At 37.6% G+C, this 17,929-nt stretch overlaps 1 protein-coding gene across 1 annotated transcript in view; it reads left to right on the top strand.

Moving 5' to 3' along the window:
• Window positions 1-17,929, top strand: part of LOC139738681 (inositol-tetrakisphosphate 1-kinase-like) — a 37,253-nt gene that overhangs the window by 9,088 nt on the left and 10,236 nt on the right. Inside the window, exon 3 of the mRNA XM_071649309.1 lies at window positions 5,479-5,604. Coding sequence (XP_071505410.1) covers window positions 5,479-5,604 — 126 coding nt within the window. The remainder of the gene's footprint in view (window positions 1-5,478; window positions 5,605-17,929) is intronic.

Genomic DNA, 17,929 nt, shown 5'->3' with positions numbered 1-17,929 from the left:
TGTGTACCAGGCCATTTACTCAAAACAGTTGTTCATCTTGATCTAGGGAAAACCATTTGCTATGTTGTCATACTGTTTTTAGGGTGCTGTGTGACTAAAGTTTTCTGTAGTTTTCTGTAAAAAGGACATTTCCAGCTCACATACAAAATTAGTTAGACCAAATTTAATGGCATGCAGCTAATTGAATTGCCTAACAACTATTCTGAGCATAGTATAGGATCATAGAAGTATTCCATGGTTTGCTCAGAGTGCATAAAGGCATAAAAAAATGCCAAGAATGTTCCTTGCATTGATGACATTACCAAATAATGTGATGGATTGTTGTCCAATGCCTGTTTTTCATAATCTACAGACATAAACAATAACACACACACAAAAAAAAACCCTGTCAATTTGTGATTTTTGTATTTGGTTAGGGTCTCAAAGAGACATGGTATTGAAGTTTGATTGATTTCACAGAGATAGCTTGATATTTTTTGTTGCATTGTTCATCATACAATTTGCTTAATTTGGTTGTGATTTTCAATTCTTGTGTGAACTTCTGCACATGACAAATTATATTGAAACTGTTATGGATTTCGGGGGGGGGGGGGGGTATCTCATACAGTACTTACTATTGAAGGAAGTGAGTGCAATAATTGTTTTTTCCCCATATTTTTCACTAGGCACAATTCTGCATTTCCTGATCAAACAGAAGAGCAAAAATCAAATGAAGTCATATAACCTGGACTTTGTATGTAAACCCAAATCATTGAAATATATATATCTATGGGTTTATGGAACCAGTACAATTGTTTATGGTTGGCATAAATGTGATATTTCAGGAACCAAACTATCACTAAATGTCTTAAATCTAATGTCATACGTAAACCATACTTAAACAAGATTTCATCCAGGTATCTTTCATACTCAAAAGAAGACTTTGCATCATTATATTTCTCTCCCTAAATGTTTGGACCAACTGCACTTGGGCTTTCATTTGTTTGAGGAAATGATTTACAGCCAGATACATGGATATCTGTAAGAACCTGCGAGAACAGTCAAATGTTTTTATTTGCCAGGGGCCCTGAGCGTTTACAATTAGTCCCTCCTGTACACCTAGCTCAGCTTTCTTACAGTGCATGCTTGCCATACTATGTGAATCACGATGAGTATTCAATCAGTGTATGTCAAATCAACTGTGGAAACATCGCATCCTCAGTTTACTCATTGCTTATATCAAGCCTAATTCACTCTCACCAGAGTGAGCGAAATTGTAGTGTCTGCCATAAATCCTCATATATACTTTAGAAAGAATTGGAAATGTACTTTATTTGTGCATCATGATGAAGTGGTATCTGGTATCCTTCCTTCCAGCTTCAGTGATGCTTGGCTGTCAAATACAATCTTAGTACTTGGATAGTGAGATTTGTTTTGGAGGATAGTAAATATGGGAGGGTTGTGTACAAATATCCATGTACATGTAGCTTTACAGAGCGTGGAGTAGAAATGGACTTAATCCAGTTTAAACTTGAGCAAATACAGAGAAGCAGATGCTGTCATTCATTCACTGTGCAGTGACTCAGAGATGACAAAAGAACGTCCAAGAAATGCTTTCATTTGTCTAGAATTGAAAGTTGACTCATACACGTACAATGTATGTATCATGTGCAATCCTCCAGGTGAAATTGAATGGATACACAATTTGTATGCGAAGTCATGCTTTAAAAAAGTTGGAAAAGCCTTGTACTTCCCTTTAGATATCTCTTTCTTTGTCTCTGGCTCACTGTGAGCATGAAAATTGGATAAGAGATTCCTGGTATTTTATCAACATTTTGACTAAGAAATCTTGAATTGCATTATCTGTATGGCATTCTGTTAGGAAGTAGCCTGAAACCATATTATAATGAGTTTGGTTATAACGAGGAACCGCTTGATAGCGAGGTAATCGCGTCGGTGCCATTTTCCTTTGCGTGTAAACCTATGGCAGAACAAATCAGTTATAATGAGTGCAGTTACACACTGTAACAAGATTCCGGTTATAACGAGGACATTTCCGATGCATCATGATAAAGAAAAACATAAGCAATCTAATCGGATACGAAGAGGTTCCATTTCTCGACCTGCCGCTTTCAAACACGCAACAAACTACACGTTGAAAAACGAACACAAATGCATGTACAAACATGTGCATTGTAAATGTATAGCGATCCCCATGCCGTCTGTCTACATGAACTAATCTGAAGAGGGAAGGGACAAGGAAACAAACATGCAAGGCTTTGGGTGCGTTCGAGCGCTCTCCTAAAGCAAACTGTACCGTACTGTACCCGCGCCAGAGGAGTGCTCGAATGCTCTTAAAGTGTACCGTACCGTACTGTACCGAGCCAAAAGTGGACCACTTCCCGATGTGCTCCAAAAGCATACCAAAGTGTACCAAAAGTTCGTTGTAAAGCATGCCCGTATCATGCGCATACGTCACAATGGAAAGACATCATTCTCTTTGTTCGGGACAGCTGTAAGTAGTTCAAGCGCCAGGTGAATGACATTCTTGCTACAAACAAGCGTGACCTTTTCTAAAAATAACTTGTGAGGTGCGCTTTCTCCACAGAGCGCTTGAACGCTCCGGTACGGTACGGTACGGTACGCTTTGGTTTATTTCGCTTTAGAGCGCTTGAATGCACCCTAAGTCCCGCCATTATCCCTCTTTATCCCCCATTGTCAGTGACAAACCAAGAACTCTTCTTTCCATGTTTTCTCATAAACCGAGCGATAAGACACGCGAATGACCTCCAGTGTTCTTACATCATTGATAATCAGTTGATTTTTTTTCTCGAAATACACATACGTGATATTAACTCAAACAAGATCGCAACATGAAAAAAAAATACTCATTCATAAAACTTTTCATCTAATGAAACTCATGGCCGGAAATGGAAGAATATGTTTTTGGGATGCATGCTGTGCAACTCATCATGATATCCTTTCCATTTTTAGTTCTGACTTCCAGTCGTTTTGCTGGTTAGTGAACATTGGCGTGTACTGCATTATGGTGTATGTAAAATATTAAAATCGAAATACAGTGTAATTCATGAAATCATTGTGATCCTGCCGGGTGATAATAGCGTAAAACAAGTTCAAAAATGTATGTTCTTTATTCTTGAACCATTGTTCAGAAAAAGTAACGCACACATGTAACACTTTTAGTAGATCTGATTTTGTTCATTATCATTTAACCATATTTCACAAGATACAATAAATGAATATTTTCATTTTTCAGAATGGTCTATGATGAGGCAGAGATAATGCATTAAAAGGGTCACCAATTCGACCCTGTCGCGTATCTTTCAAGATTTGCATGTGCAAAATGCTACAAATCATTGTAGGAGATTTTCTGAAGAAAATACAGAATTCATTTTCAACCCCTGGTGGCGCATACGCCATAAACAACTTCAGCCGAAATAATTCATGAAATCGTCGCAATCCTGAGCTGGGCACCAAGAGCATAAATTGGGCCAACAAGTTAGATAACGTATGTTACTCTTTGCATTGCATCTGTGTTTAGAAAAAAATAACAAATGCATTTTATACAATCTGATCTTGTTCATTTTTTTTTTTTTTACATTGACTGTATTTCACAAACAAAAATTGTCATTTTTTTCCAAAATGGTTCAAAACACAAGGAAGAGATAGGCATAGAAAGCATCACAAATTCGACCCTGCCGCCTGTACTTTTCAAGAATGCATGTACATTGTACATCATAATAATGTGTGAAGAGATTTTTGGAAGAAAACTAAAGAACCCATGTACAACATAATGTGTGAAGAGATATTTGGAAGAAAACTAAAGAACGCATTTAAACCCCTCTTTTTTTCTTCTTTTTCGTGCATACTTTACACATTCACAAACGACTCCTTTTCATTCTTTCTCACCACAAGGTGTAATAATGATCAATATGTGTGTAACACAAGCTTTTAAGTAACAACTCAAAGACTGCTCATAGGTTTGACTGATTGGTATATGACTCTGTGCTTATGTTTGTTTGTTTTTTTGGTTTACTTTACGTGTAAGTGCGTATGGTTATAATGAGGTAATATCGGTGGTCTCACAGACCTTCTTATAATGGGGTTTCACTGTACACTTCCTTTATAAATTTATGATGTTGTTATTGATAGTGCATGCCACAATAGATAACCACATGAAGCCATTTTGTATTTAGTTGAATATTTCACCTCTTCAGGAGGAAGAAGTCACCTTCATAAGCAGTATAGATTACCTTGCCAAGCCATATATTTTATTGAGTTGAATACCAGGTCCTCTTGAAGATGAGGATGTCACCTGACTTTAAATCAGTTCCTTGAATGATCATGATTATTAACCTGTTGAGGACAAGTCCCGAGTATACTCGAGCCAAGTGTCTATGGGAAATGCGTGTTGTAGCAAAATCAGCCCACCAGAAGCAAGTGGATCTCTTTGCTGCAACCCTTCCTTCCCCCCTTTTAAAGAAAACCAAAACCCAAAGAGAAATGTTGATTGAGTGAAAGCAGCAACATTTATTGTAGAATACATCCGTGAAAGTTTGAGGAAAATCAGATACTGTAAAAGTGGAAATTTTCGCGGTGTTGAAATTTTCGCGCATTTCGCGCAACCAGAAACTAGCGCGAAAATAAAAGCACGCGAATATTTTTGCTTGCCATATGTCCCTGTGCATGATGTCTTGATTCCGCGGAATTAAGAACACCGCGAAACTCCTCTTACCCAGCCAAGCGCGAAAAATTAGTCGCGCGAAAATATCTACTTTTACAGTAATTGATGCAAAAGTTATGAATTTTTAAAGTTTTGGTGTTGTAATCACTGGATGAGGAGACTACTAGAGTTCATGATATCATGTGTGGACAAAAATATAAAGAAAATATAAAGATAATTCCACAAAAATTCATTTTTCATGAAAATTACACATTCCATCAACTTGATAGTGACATATGTTAAGGGTAGTAAGTATTCCCCCTGTTTTCTGAAATCGGTTAGTCAAGTGCTCTTTCATTACTCTAGAAAAGTGAAAAATTGTTTAATTTTCTTTATATTTTCTTTATATTGTTGTCCACACATGATGTCATCCACACATGATGTCATAAACTCAAGTAGTCACCTTATCCAGTGGTTCCAATTTTCCTCAAACTTTCACTGATATGTTCTACTAATGGTGCTGCTTTCACTCAATCCACATTTCTCTTTGGGTTTTGGTTTCCTTTAAAGACCGGTAGTATGGGGACTCATGGGTAGCCTGCTTGAATCAATCTTCATTCACTCATTGCTCATTGATAGAAAGGTGACACTTCCGTAAAATAGCAGCACCTTGTAGGAAACATCCCTGAATGCACTGCTAGTACACTCAGCATCAGTGATCAACTGATTGCTTCTTTTGTTCTAGTTCTGTTCATACATTTCTTAATCATTTCCAAATTTTCTTTATTTCTCACTCTCTCTGTCTCTATCTGCAGTTGGACCTTCTTCAACCCCTGTCAGAGCAGGGCCCCTTTTCGGTCATCATTCACAAGTTGACCGATGTGGTGACCCAGGCAGCGCAAGGGGACAACAAGGCCCAATGTATGCTGAACAACCTCGAGGTAAAGCTTATTAAAGGCTGCAGGTACTACAAAGAGTAGAAGGTTATCTTTGTCACAAACATGTCAAATGTACCATAAAAAAATTAAATGAATTTTGATATCAAACCATTCTAAAACATACTTCCGTTATCAGAGGCTGCATGTCATGGTTGATTACACCTTGGTATTTTCTTTGCATTTACTCAGGAACGTTAGTTCTAAGAGAGTGTAGTTATGGTGGAAATAGATTTAGGTGTACTGTAAAACAACGAATGTTCGCATGCATTTTAATTTCGCGAATTTCGCGAGCGCCAAAATTTGCGGAATTAAAATACACACGAAAATTCTTGCCTACACAATATGCATTGGATGCCAGTGGCAATTCGCGAAAATTTCTTGCTGCAAGAAGGCCATCGGCTCCAATTCGCGAAATTTTCATGCCGCAAATATATCGTGTTTTACAGTAGTTTGCCACTTTGATCAATAGAGGTTTAATGTACTTTTAGTCGTGATGTATTATTTATCCATTTTTATCCAGAGATATTTCAAGACTGTCAGCGAAGTTATAAGTTCCATACACACAACGTTCCTAAACTTATAGATTAGCTGGAAGTTTGATCTTCGATGATTAGCTCATACAGTAGTTTAGCCCCATGAAGACGCACTGGAAAGGTAAAAATCCTCAAAGATTAGGTGATGATTAGAACCACACGACATCTTTAATAGGGTTTACACTCTATCCATTAGTCGGGGGGGGGGGGGGGGGGGGGGACTCTGTGAACCCTATTTCTCCTCAGCTTCCAGGACAATCTCCAGTGGGTGTTGAACACTATCGTCACACATTATTGGGTTTATTGCTAGCGCTTTATTTCTTCCAGTTCAGTGGTTAAATAATGGAGTGGGACTCTTGCTCAAAAATTCAATCTTATGATTAGGGGCCTGTTTCATGAAGATTGTTTGTGAGATTGATCTTACGATCGATGAATTTCAAATAAGTTACACTCAATCTGCTATCAAATTTTTGCTTTAGATCAAGCATTTAAGTATCTTTATGAAACAGACATACATGTATGATCAGTATTGACCTTACGCTCCATTCACTGGGTTATGCTGGATATATTGAACGTAAGATCATTTGTATCTCTTTATGAAACAGGCCCCATCAATCTTAAGATTAGGTGTCAGGTGGATGCGAGTCTTAGTTCAAAACTATGAGCTCATCATTTAGGTGAAGAACTTTGAAGACAACAAACATATTAAATGTGAACGTAACTATAGTTTTAAAACAAGTGATGGAAGCAACAAAAAGATGTACAATTGTATCTCGTGGCCATAAAATAAGGTTTCCCCCACTGAAGTTTGTCAAACATGCTGCACATTTTAGCAGAGATGTATGACATGACTTTCCTCATGTGGATTCTTGTATTAGCTGAGTAAATAGCTGCCACTGTTTTGCTGACAATACATGTACGATGAAATTGGAAAATATTTTTCATAATTTATAGTTTTTACATGCATGTGAGTTGTTGCAGTACAGTACATTGTACCAAAGTCAGCTTTGCACATTGTATGTTACAATTGAAATACCCTTGACTTTTAATAGTATGCCAGTTAAGTAGTGTATGTGAAACCTTGATGGGTCAACATTAATTAACTGTAAACTATTTTAATGCAGTTATATGTACTGACTGTACAGTACATGTATGTCCAAAAAAAAATTACAATCAGATTTTCGCATTGATAACACCCAACATGATTAAATTGTCTAAATGCTACTTCAGGGTCTTAAAATATAACATTTTAGCTCTATTTTGCAGAAAACCCCATTCGATTTGATTAAGCGGTCACAGAGAAATGTGGATTGTTGTAAAGCATGTCATGAGTCTGATTCTTCCAAGTTTAGCACTTCGATGATCTTGTGTCCACGTGAGTGCAATAGACAGAGCTTGGAGGGAAGAGATTCCTGACATCCTCTACAAAATTCCTCATTTCTCTTTGACCACTGAAGCAAATCGAATGGGGTTTTCTGTAAGATGTGGGCAATGAGTTATAATTTCATACCCTGAATTTGTATTTAGATTGATTAAATGTTTTTAAAGGTGTCATTGCGGACAGTCCCGTTGTAATTTTTTTTAGGACATACGGTATACAGTACTGGGAATTTTTTTCTTATGTTTGGAAGGGGTTAGGAATGGGTGTTCATGCATGAAGAAGTATGTATGGTGTATGCTCTAGTTTCTGGTATCTGTGATATCAGGGACCAAGTATCAAATGATATCAAAACTGATGATGTTAAACACTTCAAGGTAGTTATTCACATCATGAAATAAGAAATTAATGTTATAATTTTTTACTTCCATTTGATTTATGGTATGTGCATACCAGGGTTCTCGCCAGGAATTTCTTCACGCTTGTCGGCATTTATGCGCGGTGTTCTGGGGGTGGGTTCTGGGGGCGAAGCGCGGAAGCCTTCGCTAATGCTCAATACAACACAGATAAATCGCCGCTAAAATGCTACTAAAGGCGACATTTTCACGGAGATGTAATAACGTTGTGAGGGGCATATTCTCACAGAAACAATGCAGAAACTCCATACCTTTTGTTAGCGGCAGTTCCTAAATAATAAATGAAAGAGAAGTAGGTGCCGATGGTGAAGGTTCCGATTTATTTTAGGCCTTTCCTGTTTCACTGTTGCAATAATTAGCCGTCTCTGCATCGCAACAACGCGTGCCGTGTTGCTTTCTCGCCGTCTGCTCGACCACGTGGTAGGCCTACTGCATGCAGATGCGCGAGAAGCGATCGAGAACTTTCGGGACATCGTTGCACTTTCCTTTCTGGGTATACTGCGGTAGTTTGGCCGTGACATCAAAGAGATATCATACAAAAATGTAATGATGGTCATTATTCCGAAGGTTTGTTTAATCATAAAATGAAACGATTCATTACTGAGTACTTCAAAGGTTTGTAATCGAAAACAACAACAACACCAAAGGTCGGTACTACAGATGAATGTTCAAAATAAAACTGATTTCGTTCGTAGATTAACAAGCATTTTTTCTTTATTGTTTTCCGATCAACGAACCTTCAGAAAGGAATCTATCATCTGTCATCATTATTGTTTCGGAATAACAAACCTTCAGAATAAGAAAACACCGTTGTTAAGAAAACACCGTTTTGGGGCCGTTGTTGTATTCCGAAATTATACTGGCAGAACATTTGAAATAACAAATTTGATTTCGTTTGGATATAAACGAATATTTTCTCCTTTATCATTTTTCTATTAACGATCATTCAGAATTAAGAATGTAGAGTATTATTTTGCCTTTATTCTTTCGGAGTAACGAACCCTCAGGGTAAGAAAACTGTAACCGTTTTCATTTCTTCTTTATCGTTTTCCAATTAACGATCGATGAGAATAAAGAATCTTAAGTATTTTATCGTTATTCTTTCGCAGTAACGAACCTTCAGAGTAAAAGAAAACTGTAACCGTTTTGGGACCGTCGTTTTGTTCTGGAATTTCACTGACAGAAACGTTCGAAACGAGACATGAAAACTCGTCACATTGAGGACGAGTTAGGTGATACGCTTGTGGTCATCAGATGACAGTCATCTGTGATCGACAAAGAAAAGAATGTGATATAGGCACCTTGAAGTTATATTGAGCGTACATGCGAAACCGTTTCTGTAACCACTCGGCCACGGGTCATCCACGGAAATGGTAAGACAAAAAAAAAACAATGTATAGATATAACAGGGGGAAAGTCAATGCCCTCTCAACCAACGTGGCCGTGTGAACATCTATTGCATTGCTAGACGGAAAAGCGGCCTTGTAACGACTGAGGTCGCTATGCCATTTCTGGCAACTTGGGAAAAATACGTCCCGCTGACATAAAACCTATAATCGGCTGGTTTTGATACCTTGCCTTTAATCACAATTTTCAGTGTAATGACGTCATCAAATTACAAAACAATGACATCGTCTTGAAAGACAATTGTTCAAAGTACAACACCTCAGTCGTCGTCATTACATACTATGATCGGTTTGACAAAGTCAACCTGCAAAATTGTGCTGCAGTCGAAGCAATGTGGTCTCCAACACACAAAAAAGAGGGATATGGCGTGTGTGTGTGTGTCTGTGTGTGTGTATAGGTGCGTTTATATACGTACGTGATTTCTACATGGACGAATATGTAATACAAAATTGAAGAAAAAAAAGTAAAATAGCTAAGTATTTTGTTTCGTGATCTTGTGGGGTTCCAACCCGCAACCTTACGTCTCTGAGACGTCGCCTTTAGCCACTCGGCCATACGTCTCGACGAGAAAATATGGGGAACGTAAACTTATGTATGTGAAAGATACATGAGGAATCGTTTTGTCCACATTCCATTTTCATTTTCAGTTTTAAACTGCAAAATTGTCAATCTGATGAGGAGATTTCAAAGAATAAAATGCATGATTACTGCAGCTTATTGTCTCAGCTACAACATACTAAAGTTTCAGAGGAAATGAAGCAAAATCAGCTGAGATAGAGGTGCTTAAACGTTGTCAAGTCAATGCATGGTTTTAAAAAAAGTCACCTCCCATAGACATAACACGTAAACTTGTCCGATTTTGTGTCTTTACTTTTATCACAATTTAAAGTATGATGATGTCATCAAACTAGAAAACATCGATATGGATTTGAAAGACAGTTGTTTAATGTATAATATATTAATCGTACGTTGTCACTTTGCTATTGACATGACGATCAATCACATGAATATGAGGCAGCTATTAGTACCTGTATGAAATTATTATAGGCATGGTTATCAAATTCCCTTAAAATTTCCTTATTATTGCTTTATTTTTACACACAGTTAAGCTATCTCTTTAAACTCGTCACAGTTTAATGAGAATCATGAACATCATACATTAGTACCATATTCAGTTCCATAGCTGATCGCGTTTGCTAATTAATTAAGATTTATTGTCTAGAATGTGCCATATGGCCAACCTGTATACACACGTGGACACACAAACACAATGCTAAATGTATGTATCAAACCTCTGTAACACAACTTTGAACTAACTGTAGAAAGTATCGCTGCACTTATCATACATACTTTTTATCATTATCTGAAACTCCACAAAAACCACTAATTGACAAATAATCATCAATACAGAAGACTGACTTAAAGGAACAATTCAAATACCTTTTTTTACAATGTATAGCTTCTTACATGTATAAAATCAGCACAAAGTAACCACGACTACATTGTGTTACTGAATTGATATGAACAAATTTCATTTTGTTACAATATACCATGATCAGCTTGAAAAGCCCAGCCTGCAATATTTTGCAGCAGTCGAAGCAATGCAGTCTCCAACGATAAACAAAGGGATACTGTGTGAGTGTGTGCGTATAGGTGTGTTTACATGCGAACATGACTTCTACATATATTGTACATGGACGAAGGTGTAGTACTCCATTGAAGAAAAAATGTAAAAAAAAAAATATTATTTTCTTTCGTGCTCTTGTGAGGTTCGAACCCGTACGTGTGCAACCTCACGTTTCTGTGACGACACCTCTAACCACTCGGCCATAAGTCTCGACGAGAAAATTAGAGGAACGTAAACTTATGTACGTGAAAGATGAATCAGGAATCGTTTCGTCCGCATTCCATTCTCATTTTCAGTTTTAAATTGCAAAATTGTCAACCTGATGAGGAGATTTCAAAGAATAAAATGCATGATTACTGCAGCTTATTGTCACAGCTACAACATACTTAATTTTCAGAGGAAATGAAGCAAAATCATCCTAGATAAAGGTGCTTAAACGTTGTCAAGTCAATGTATGGTTTTTAAAAAAATCACCTCCCATAGACATAACACGTAAACTTGTCCGATTTTGCGTCTTTACCTTTAATCACAATTTAAAGTATGATGACGTCATCAAATTTCAAAACCATGACATGGACTTGAAAGGCAAATGTTCAAAGTGAAACATATCTGAATTTGGGGTGATATTAAGCTTAAACAATAGAGATACGAGTAAATGAATGTCAGAAAGAGTACCTCAAAAAAATTAATTCCACTTTTTTGATTTCAGATGATGATATGATGACGTCATGAGTTTTCCTGGCAATATTGGTACTTGAAACGTTATTTCCAATTCATATGCTTTTGTAATATGCAATAGAAATATAGGGTCAATGGACGATTTAAAGAGCTATGGCGACATAAACAAAAACATGTTTTTTCACTATATTTGCAGAAAGACGCGCGCGCGGAATTTCAACTTTGACGCCAGTGCATTCCTTTGTTATAGGTCAAAATCGATCGGAAATCAATGGATATTGTTACTCAAAGTATCAGAAATCCAAATCAGTCAAAAAAATTGCATTTTCATGTTGGTTACGCCCTCTGCGCGCGAAATTGCGCGGACGGACGCGCACGCGAGAAAATGTTTGAAACGCTTAGAATTGTCTGAAACTTCGAGATTTCCCATTGGGAAGTCGTTTTGAGCCTTTTAAAATTTTGACGCGCGCAAACGCGCGCGTAATGATGACCTTGGTAACTAGCGTTAAAACGTAAGATAGAGCCTGACCTGAACTTTATGTCCACCGAAAATGATACAGAAATGATATCTAGTTATGAAGTTATGATCGATCATGTGACAAGGTCCGAAAATCACAAAATGGCGCCTAGATGACGTCATAGATATGTTACTGTCATGAAAACCTTATTGTGGCTAGATATTGTTATGAGACATGTTGACTGAAAATGTTATGTTATTCCGTAATGTCATTGTTGAGATATTGACGACACAAAATGTGGCAGAAAGAAAGAAGAATAAAAAAAAAGAGAAATTTTGACAATCACAATAGGTGATACGCTGATAGCGTATCACCTATTTAAATAACAAAACTGATTTCGTTGTGAAATGAACGGACATTTTTTTTTTTATCATTTTTGGATTAACGAACCTTCAGAATAAGGAATCTAGCATTATTTTATCATTAATCTGTCGGAGTATAAACGAACCCTCAGAGTAAGAAAACTGCAACTGTTTTTGGGCAGTTGTTTTATTCCACATTTCACTGGCAAAACGTTCGAAATGACGCACTGATTTCGTTTTGAAATTTACGGACATCTTTCTTTATTGAATCTTCGGTTAACGAACCTTCAGAATAAAGAATCTACAATTTATTATTTTATCATTACTATTTCTGTCGGAATAACAGACCCTTAGAGAACGAAAACACGCTGTTTTGTGCCGTCATTTTATTCCAAAATTTCACTGGCAGAACGTTCGAAATAACAAAACTGATTTCGTTGTGAAATGAACGGACATTTTTTCTTAATCATTTTTGGATTAACGAACCTTCAGAATAAAGAATCTAGCATCATTTTATCATTAATCTGTCGGAGTAACGAAAAAAAAAGAACCTTGGTGATGATAACTGATGCTGGTGTAGAGAAAAACAAAGACAGCTCGCTCAAAAGATGCTTCCTTCTTTTAGTTTATTTTCTCCCCAGTCATTCCTATCGTTCTCCTCCCATGAACCCCTGCCATGCACGGACGATGAACAAAACAAAATGTTACCGATGCTGCAATGAAAAAAAAAGAAAGAAACACATCCTCGACGCAAATTATCTACACTTTTCAAGTTGAACAAATTGATGTTCGTAATGAAGAATAAAAAAAAAAACCACGACCACAAGCAGTGGGGAAAGTTGATATCATGGCTTGTGGAAATTTCCACGAAATTTTGTGGAAATTTCCACGAAATTTCCACGAAAGCCAGGTGTCAGATAGAGGAATGCCGCGCCTACTGCCACCTTGCTTCAGTGGTCGTAAACAGCGTGTACATGATAGCAGGTAAACCAACTGGGAACATTGATGAATGATCATCATTTATTTTCTGCCCATGAAGGCCCCCTAACCCACCTTTTAACAAACCAAGCCAGAAGCACGTGGAGCATTACGTACGTTGAACTTGAAAGACCATCATGACAGAATTACTATAAATTTCGGCCCGGAAAAGGAAAATGGAATATTCACGAATGACGTTTACAAATCCATGGAAATTGAAAAGAATAAAATGGAACGCATGGCTTTTTAGATTAAAAAAAACCCAAAAAAACAAACCTCTGAAACTACCAAAACCAAAATAACAATTTGCGTTTGCTTACTCCATCATACATTCTTTTTTCTTTTCTTTTTTTTTAACGAAAGATGGAGCTAATTTTCTCTCTGCGGCAATGCTTTGAACGCATCTAATTTTGCGTAATTGCCGATGGCCAGCTTCCTAAAGAATTGATACGAATCCTTTCAAATATACGAAACAAAGTCTGAAAATCCTGGATCCTGGCGGTGAATTCCGGTGGTATTATAAATCCTGAAAAATCAAAATTTAATCATCTGTTCCTTACGCCATTTTACCAACCAACTGTTCCTTAAAATTTCATCCTAATCTGTTCCCAAATTTTGACTTATTTTGCGAATAGAGAGACAGACAGGCAGACAAACTAACAAACAAACCAAAGCAGCCAAAAAAAAAGAAAAAAATACAACCTTTGGCGGAGGGGGGCATGCATTTCATATCGTTTGTTTTTGCGTAACCCGACAACAAGCGTGACAACAAGCGAGCACGTGTCAGCCTTCCTCAGACTCCCTCGGCCTCCGACCCTCTTTTTCCGTCCTCTCTCCCTCTCACAATACACATACCGTTGTACACTCCGGCGGCTTTCGGTGCAACTAGGGAGGTGAACCTCCTTTGTGCATGTGTGTGTGGATCCCAAATCAGAGCGCATGTACGTGAGTGAGCAAGTGTGTGATGTGGTGTTTATCAGCTTCTAGCACGTCGCTCTGTTGAACCAGGGAGGTGGAAGTTCCACCTCCCTGGTTGAACCGCGTTGTCGTGATCGGTGCGGTGATTGCGTGGGTAACTTTTTGCGCTTGTAAACTGCTGCTCCTTTCAACATCTAGCTTCTTTTCTAGCCAGATAATAAAGACTGAAAAAGGCGAGAAATTGGTCCGAACTTAGCTCGTCAAGCAAGTCACCCTTGTCGGCAAGTTCACGCGTGGTGTTACCCTTGTCGGCAAGTTTTACCCTTGTCGGCAATTGTTTCTTCAAACCGCACGCTTGTCGGCACCGACAAGGGTGATATACGCTGGCGAGATCCCTGGTGCTGGTTTTGCAGATAATTAGCAGTCAATTGGATTGGTTGATATCGAGATATGTTTATCATTTATTTACCCTTTTAGTGATCGCTGCCAACATAGAGTAACAAACAGTCATTAATGTCCTGGAGTTTTATACAAGTATCACAGTCCCTTGAACAAAGACTATGAGCCCACCCCCTTCAATGGAGCGAGCCTTTAATTACTCTGCAAGGTATGCTAAGTACAAACTGCAACCATGTAAGCTCATGGGTGATACATGACCTGGACCTAATGGAATGTGAATCAGATACTGGGCTAGTATGTCGCAGCCTAGAGAGGTTTCACTCATAGAGAGGTCCCCCACGCAGGTCTTCCTTGTATGGGGCATGGAAGTCCATTAAAGATAGAGGGCGCTATTTCAGTTTCTCTTCATTAATTCATATATTGACATACAGTGCACTCCCGTTATAATGAACACGGTTGTAACGAAATTCTGGATACAACGAAATACAAATTCAGGCTGCAACATTGTCCTCTCTATGTTTGTTTGTTCTTTTGTTTATTTGTTCGGTTACAACGAAATTACGATATAACGAAAGAAAACTGCCGTTCCTTAGGACTTTGTTGTAATGGGAGTCCACTGCACTGTATAACTGTAAAACCAGAAATTTTTGTGTGCATTTCAATTTGCAAATTTCACGCGAGCCAAAATTTGTGAAGTTAAAATGCACAAATGTTCTTGTCTACACTATGTGCATTGAGTGGTGGTGGCAGTTTGCGAAAATTTCATGGCACGAAAAAGTTCGCCGACTCCAAGTCATGAAAATGTTATGCCGCGAAAATTTCTTGTTTTACAGTGTCTCTGGGAACAACTCAGAATGTGTGTAAGTACATTGTAGTGGTAGTATCTGTAGTATCATGGAGCCGCATGTAATTACAAAAATATCATAAAGTTTATTCCTATCTGTAACTTGCTCTCTCTTCTTGTCGGTTTTATTATTTTGCTTCTTTCTTTTTCTTAGCTGCTCATGTAAAATTCATCAAATCTCGGAGTAATGTTGCTACAGAAATTATTGTCTTTTCCTTGTTAAAATAACAACTCTGAATTTCACTGCATAAATCCAAAACTGGAGGCAGATTTGCTAGAATTGGTTAAGTTCTACAAAATTAGAAAGGAATTCATGAAATGTTGTCATTTCAGATAGAAACAAGCATCTCAACCTCATAGGATATTGTGATCAATTTGGAATCAGTCATCAATTGAAAGGAATTTTTAGGCTTTTGGAAATTTTGTGCCTAAGACAAAACAGTTATGTATGAATAAATAGCTCCAGTATTAAAAAGAAAGAATTTGTTATTCTCCAATATCATACACTGAGAATGAATAGTAGAAGTTGTGATAGAACAATACTGTACCCAGCCACAAGTAGGAATAATCATGTAAGAATTCCATGTTTTATCTGCAGATAAATGTTTCCACTTTCTCAGAGAAAACCTTGAATGAGATGAGAAGTGATACAGTAAGTGTCCATTGTTAATTTGGTTGTCAGAAAGCGCACAAATTGTTTGTGCTATGTTTCTTTCTGGAATGTCTTTATTGAAAGAGAACCCTAACACAAAGAGCAATGTGGATTGAGTGAAAGCAATCACAAAATTAGTAGAACACATCAGTGAAAATATGAGGAAAATTGGACAATCAATGCAAAAGTTATGAATTTTTAAAGTTTTGGGTGTTGGAACAGCTGGATGAGGAGACTACTAGAGGTTATGACATATGTGTGGACAACAATATATAAAGAAAGTATAAAGAAAATTCCACAAAAATTCTCTTTTCTGGCATTATAAAAGAGCACTTGACTACCTTTCAGAAAGCAGGGGGAATAATTGCTACCCTTAACATACAAAGTGTACATGTATGTCAGTATCAAGTTGATGGAAGGTGGAATGCACTTAATATTTTTTTTATTGTTGTCCACACATGATGCCATAACCACTAGAAGTCTCCTCATCCAGCGGTTCCAACACCAAAACTTTAAAAATTCATAACTTTTGCGTCGATTGTCTGATTTTCCTCAAACTTTCGCTGATATGTTCTACCAATGTTGCTGCTTTCACTCAATCCACATTTCTCTTTGGGTTTTGGTTTCCTTTAAAGGACAACTTCACCTTCATAGACATAAGGATTGAGAGAATGTAGCAATATTAGTAGAACACATCATTGAAAGTTTGAGGAAAATCGGACAATCCGTTCGAAAGTTATGAATTTTTGAAGTTTTTGTGCAGTAACCGCTGGATGAGAAGACTACTGCAGTGTGTGAATAACTTAGATGTCACATGCGTACAACAATATAGGAAAATATAAAGAGAATTTCACAAAATTTCATCTTATGAAAAAAGTTCACATTCCCCCGACTCGTTACCGACAAATGTTATGGGTAATATTATTCCCCCTGCCTTTAGAAAGAGCCAAGTCAAGTGCTCTTTTATAATGTGAAAAAAGTGAAAATATGTTGAATTTTCTTTATATTTTCTTTATACTGTTGTACCCATATGACTCACAAGCTGTAGTAGTCTCCTCATCCAGCGGTTCCAACACAAAAATTTTAAAAATTCATAACTTTTGCATCGATTGTCCAATTTTCCTCAAACTTTCACTGATGTGTTCTACTAACATTGTTGCATTTTCTCAATCCTTATGTTTATGAAGGTGAACTTGTCCTTTAAGCATCTTCCAATTACCTTTACGGTATGGTGTATAAAAGAGCTTGACTTTAGCAGCTCAGTATCCTGTCTGGACCATGATGGCAGCAATGTGACACAGATAATCAGCCATTGTGAGTCTATACCTCTTTGAGGCACTTTAGGATAATGATGTGAATGATAGTGCTAACACCAGTCAAAGTAGTTTGGCAGCATTTCAAGATCCATCATTATTCCTTTGGCTCTTTACTTTCCTTCTCTTTAGCCTTTTGTCAAGGCCCTCTCGCTATATTACATCCTTCGTCTTGGCGTTGTCCGGCCTGTTTGCATGCATCACTGATCACCAGTGGAGGTCTGTGGCATGCATTCACCATATCAGATTCGGGCAGACAGACACGTTGATTGTTGACTTTTGCTCCTGAAATCGGGGAGCAAAAGTCAGTAATTCAAAGGGCTTTCACAAAAGGATGCGAGGCAGATCTCAAATGGCCCTCATGG

The sequence above is a fragment of the Diadema antillarum genome, unplaced genomic scaffold (genome assembly GCF_040938485.1).
Source record: "Diadema antillarum isolate AM-2024a unplaced genomic scaffold, OU_Dant_1.0 scf00000029, whole genome shotgun sequence".
Taxonomy (NCBI): Eukaryota; Metazoa; Echinodermata; class Echinoidea; order Diadematoida; family Diadematidae; genus Diadema; species Diadema antillarum.
Note: the sequence above shows the minus strand (reverse complement) of the source record. Positions and strands in the feature narration are given on the sequence as shown.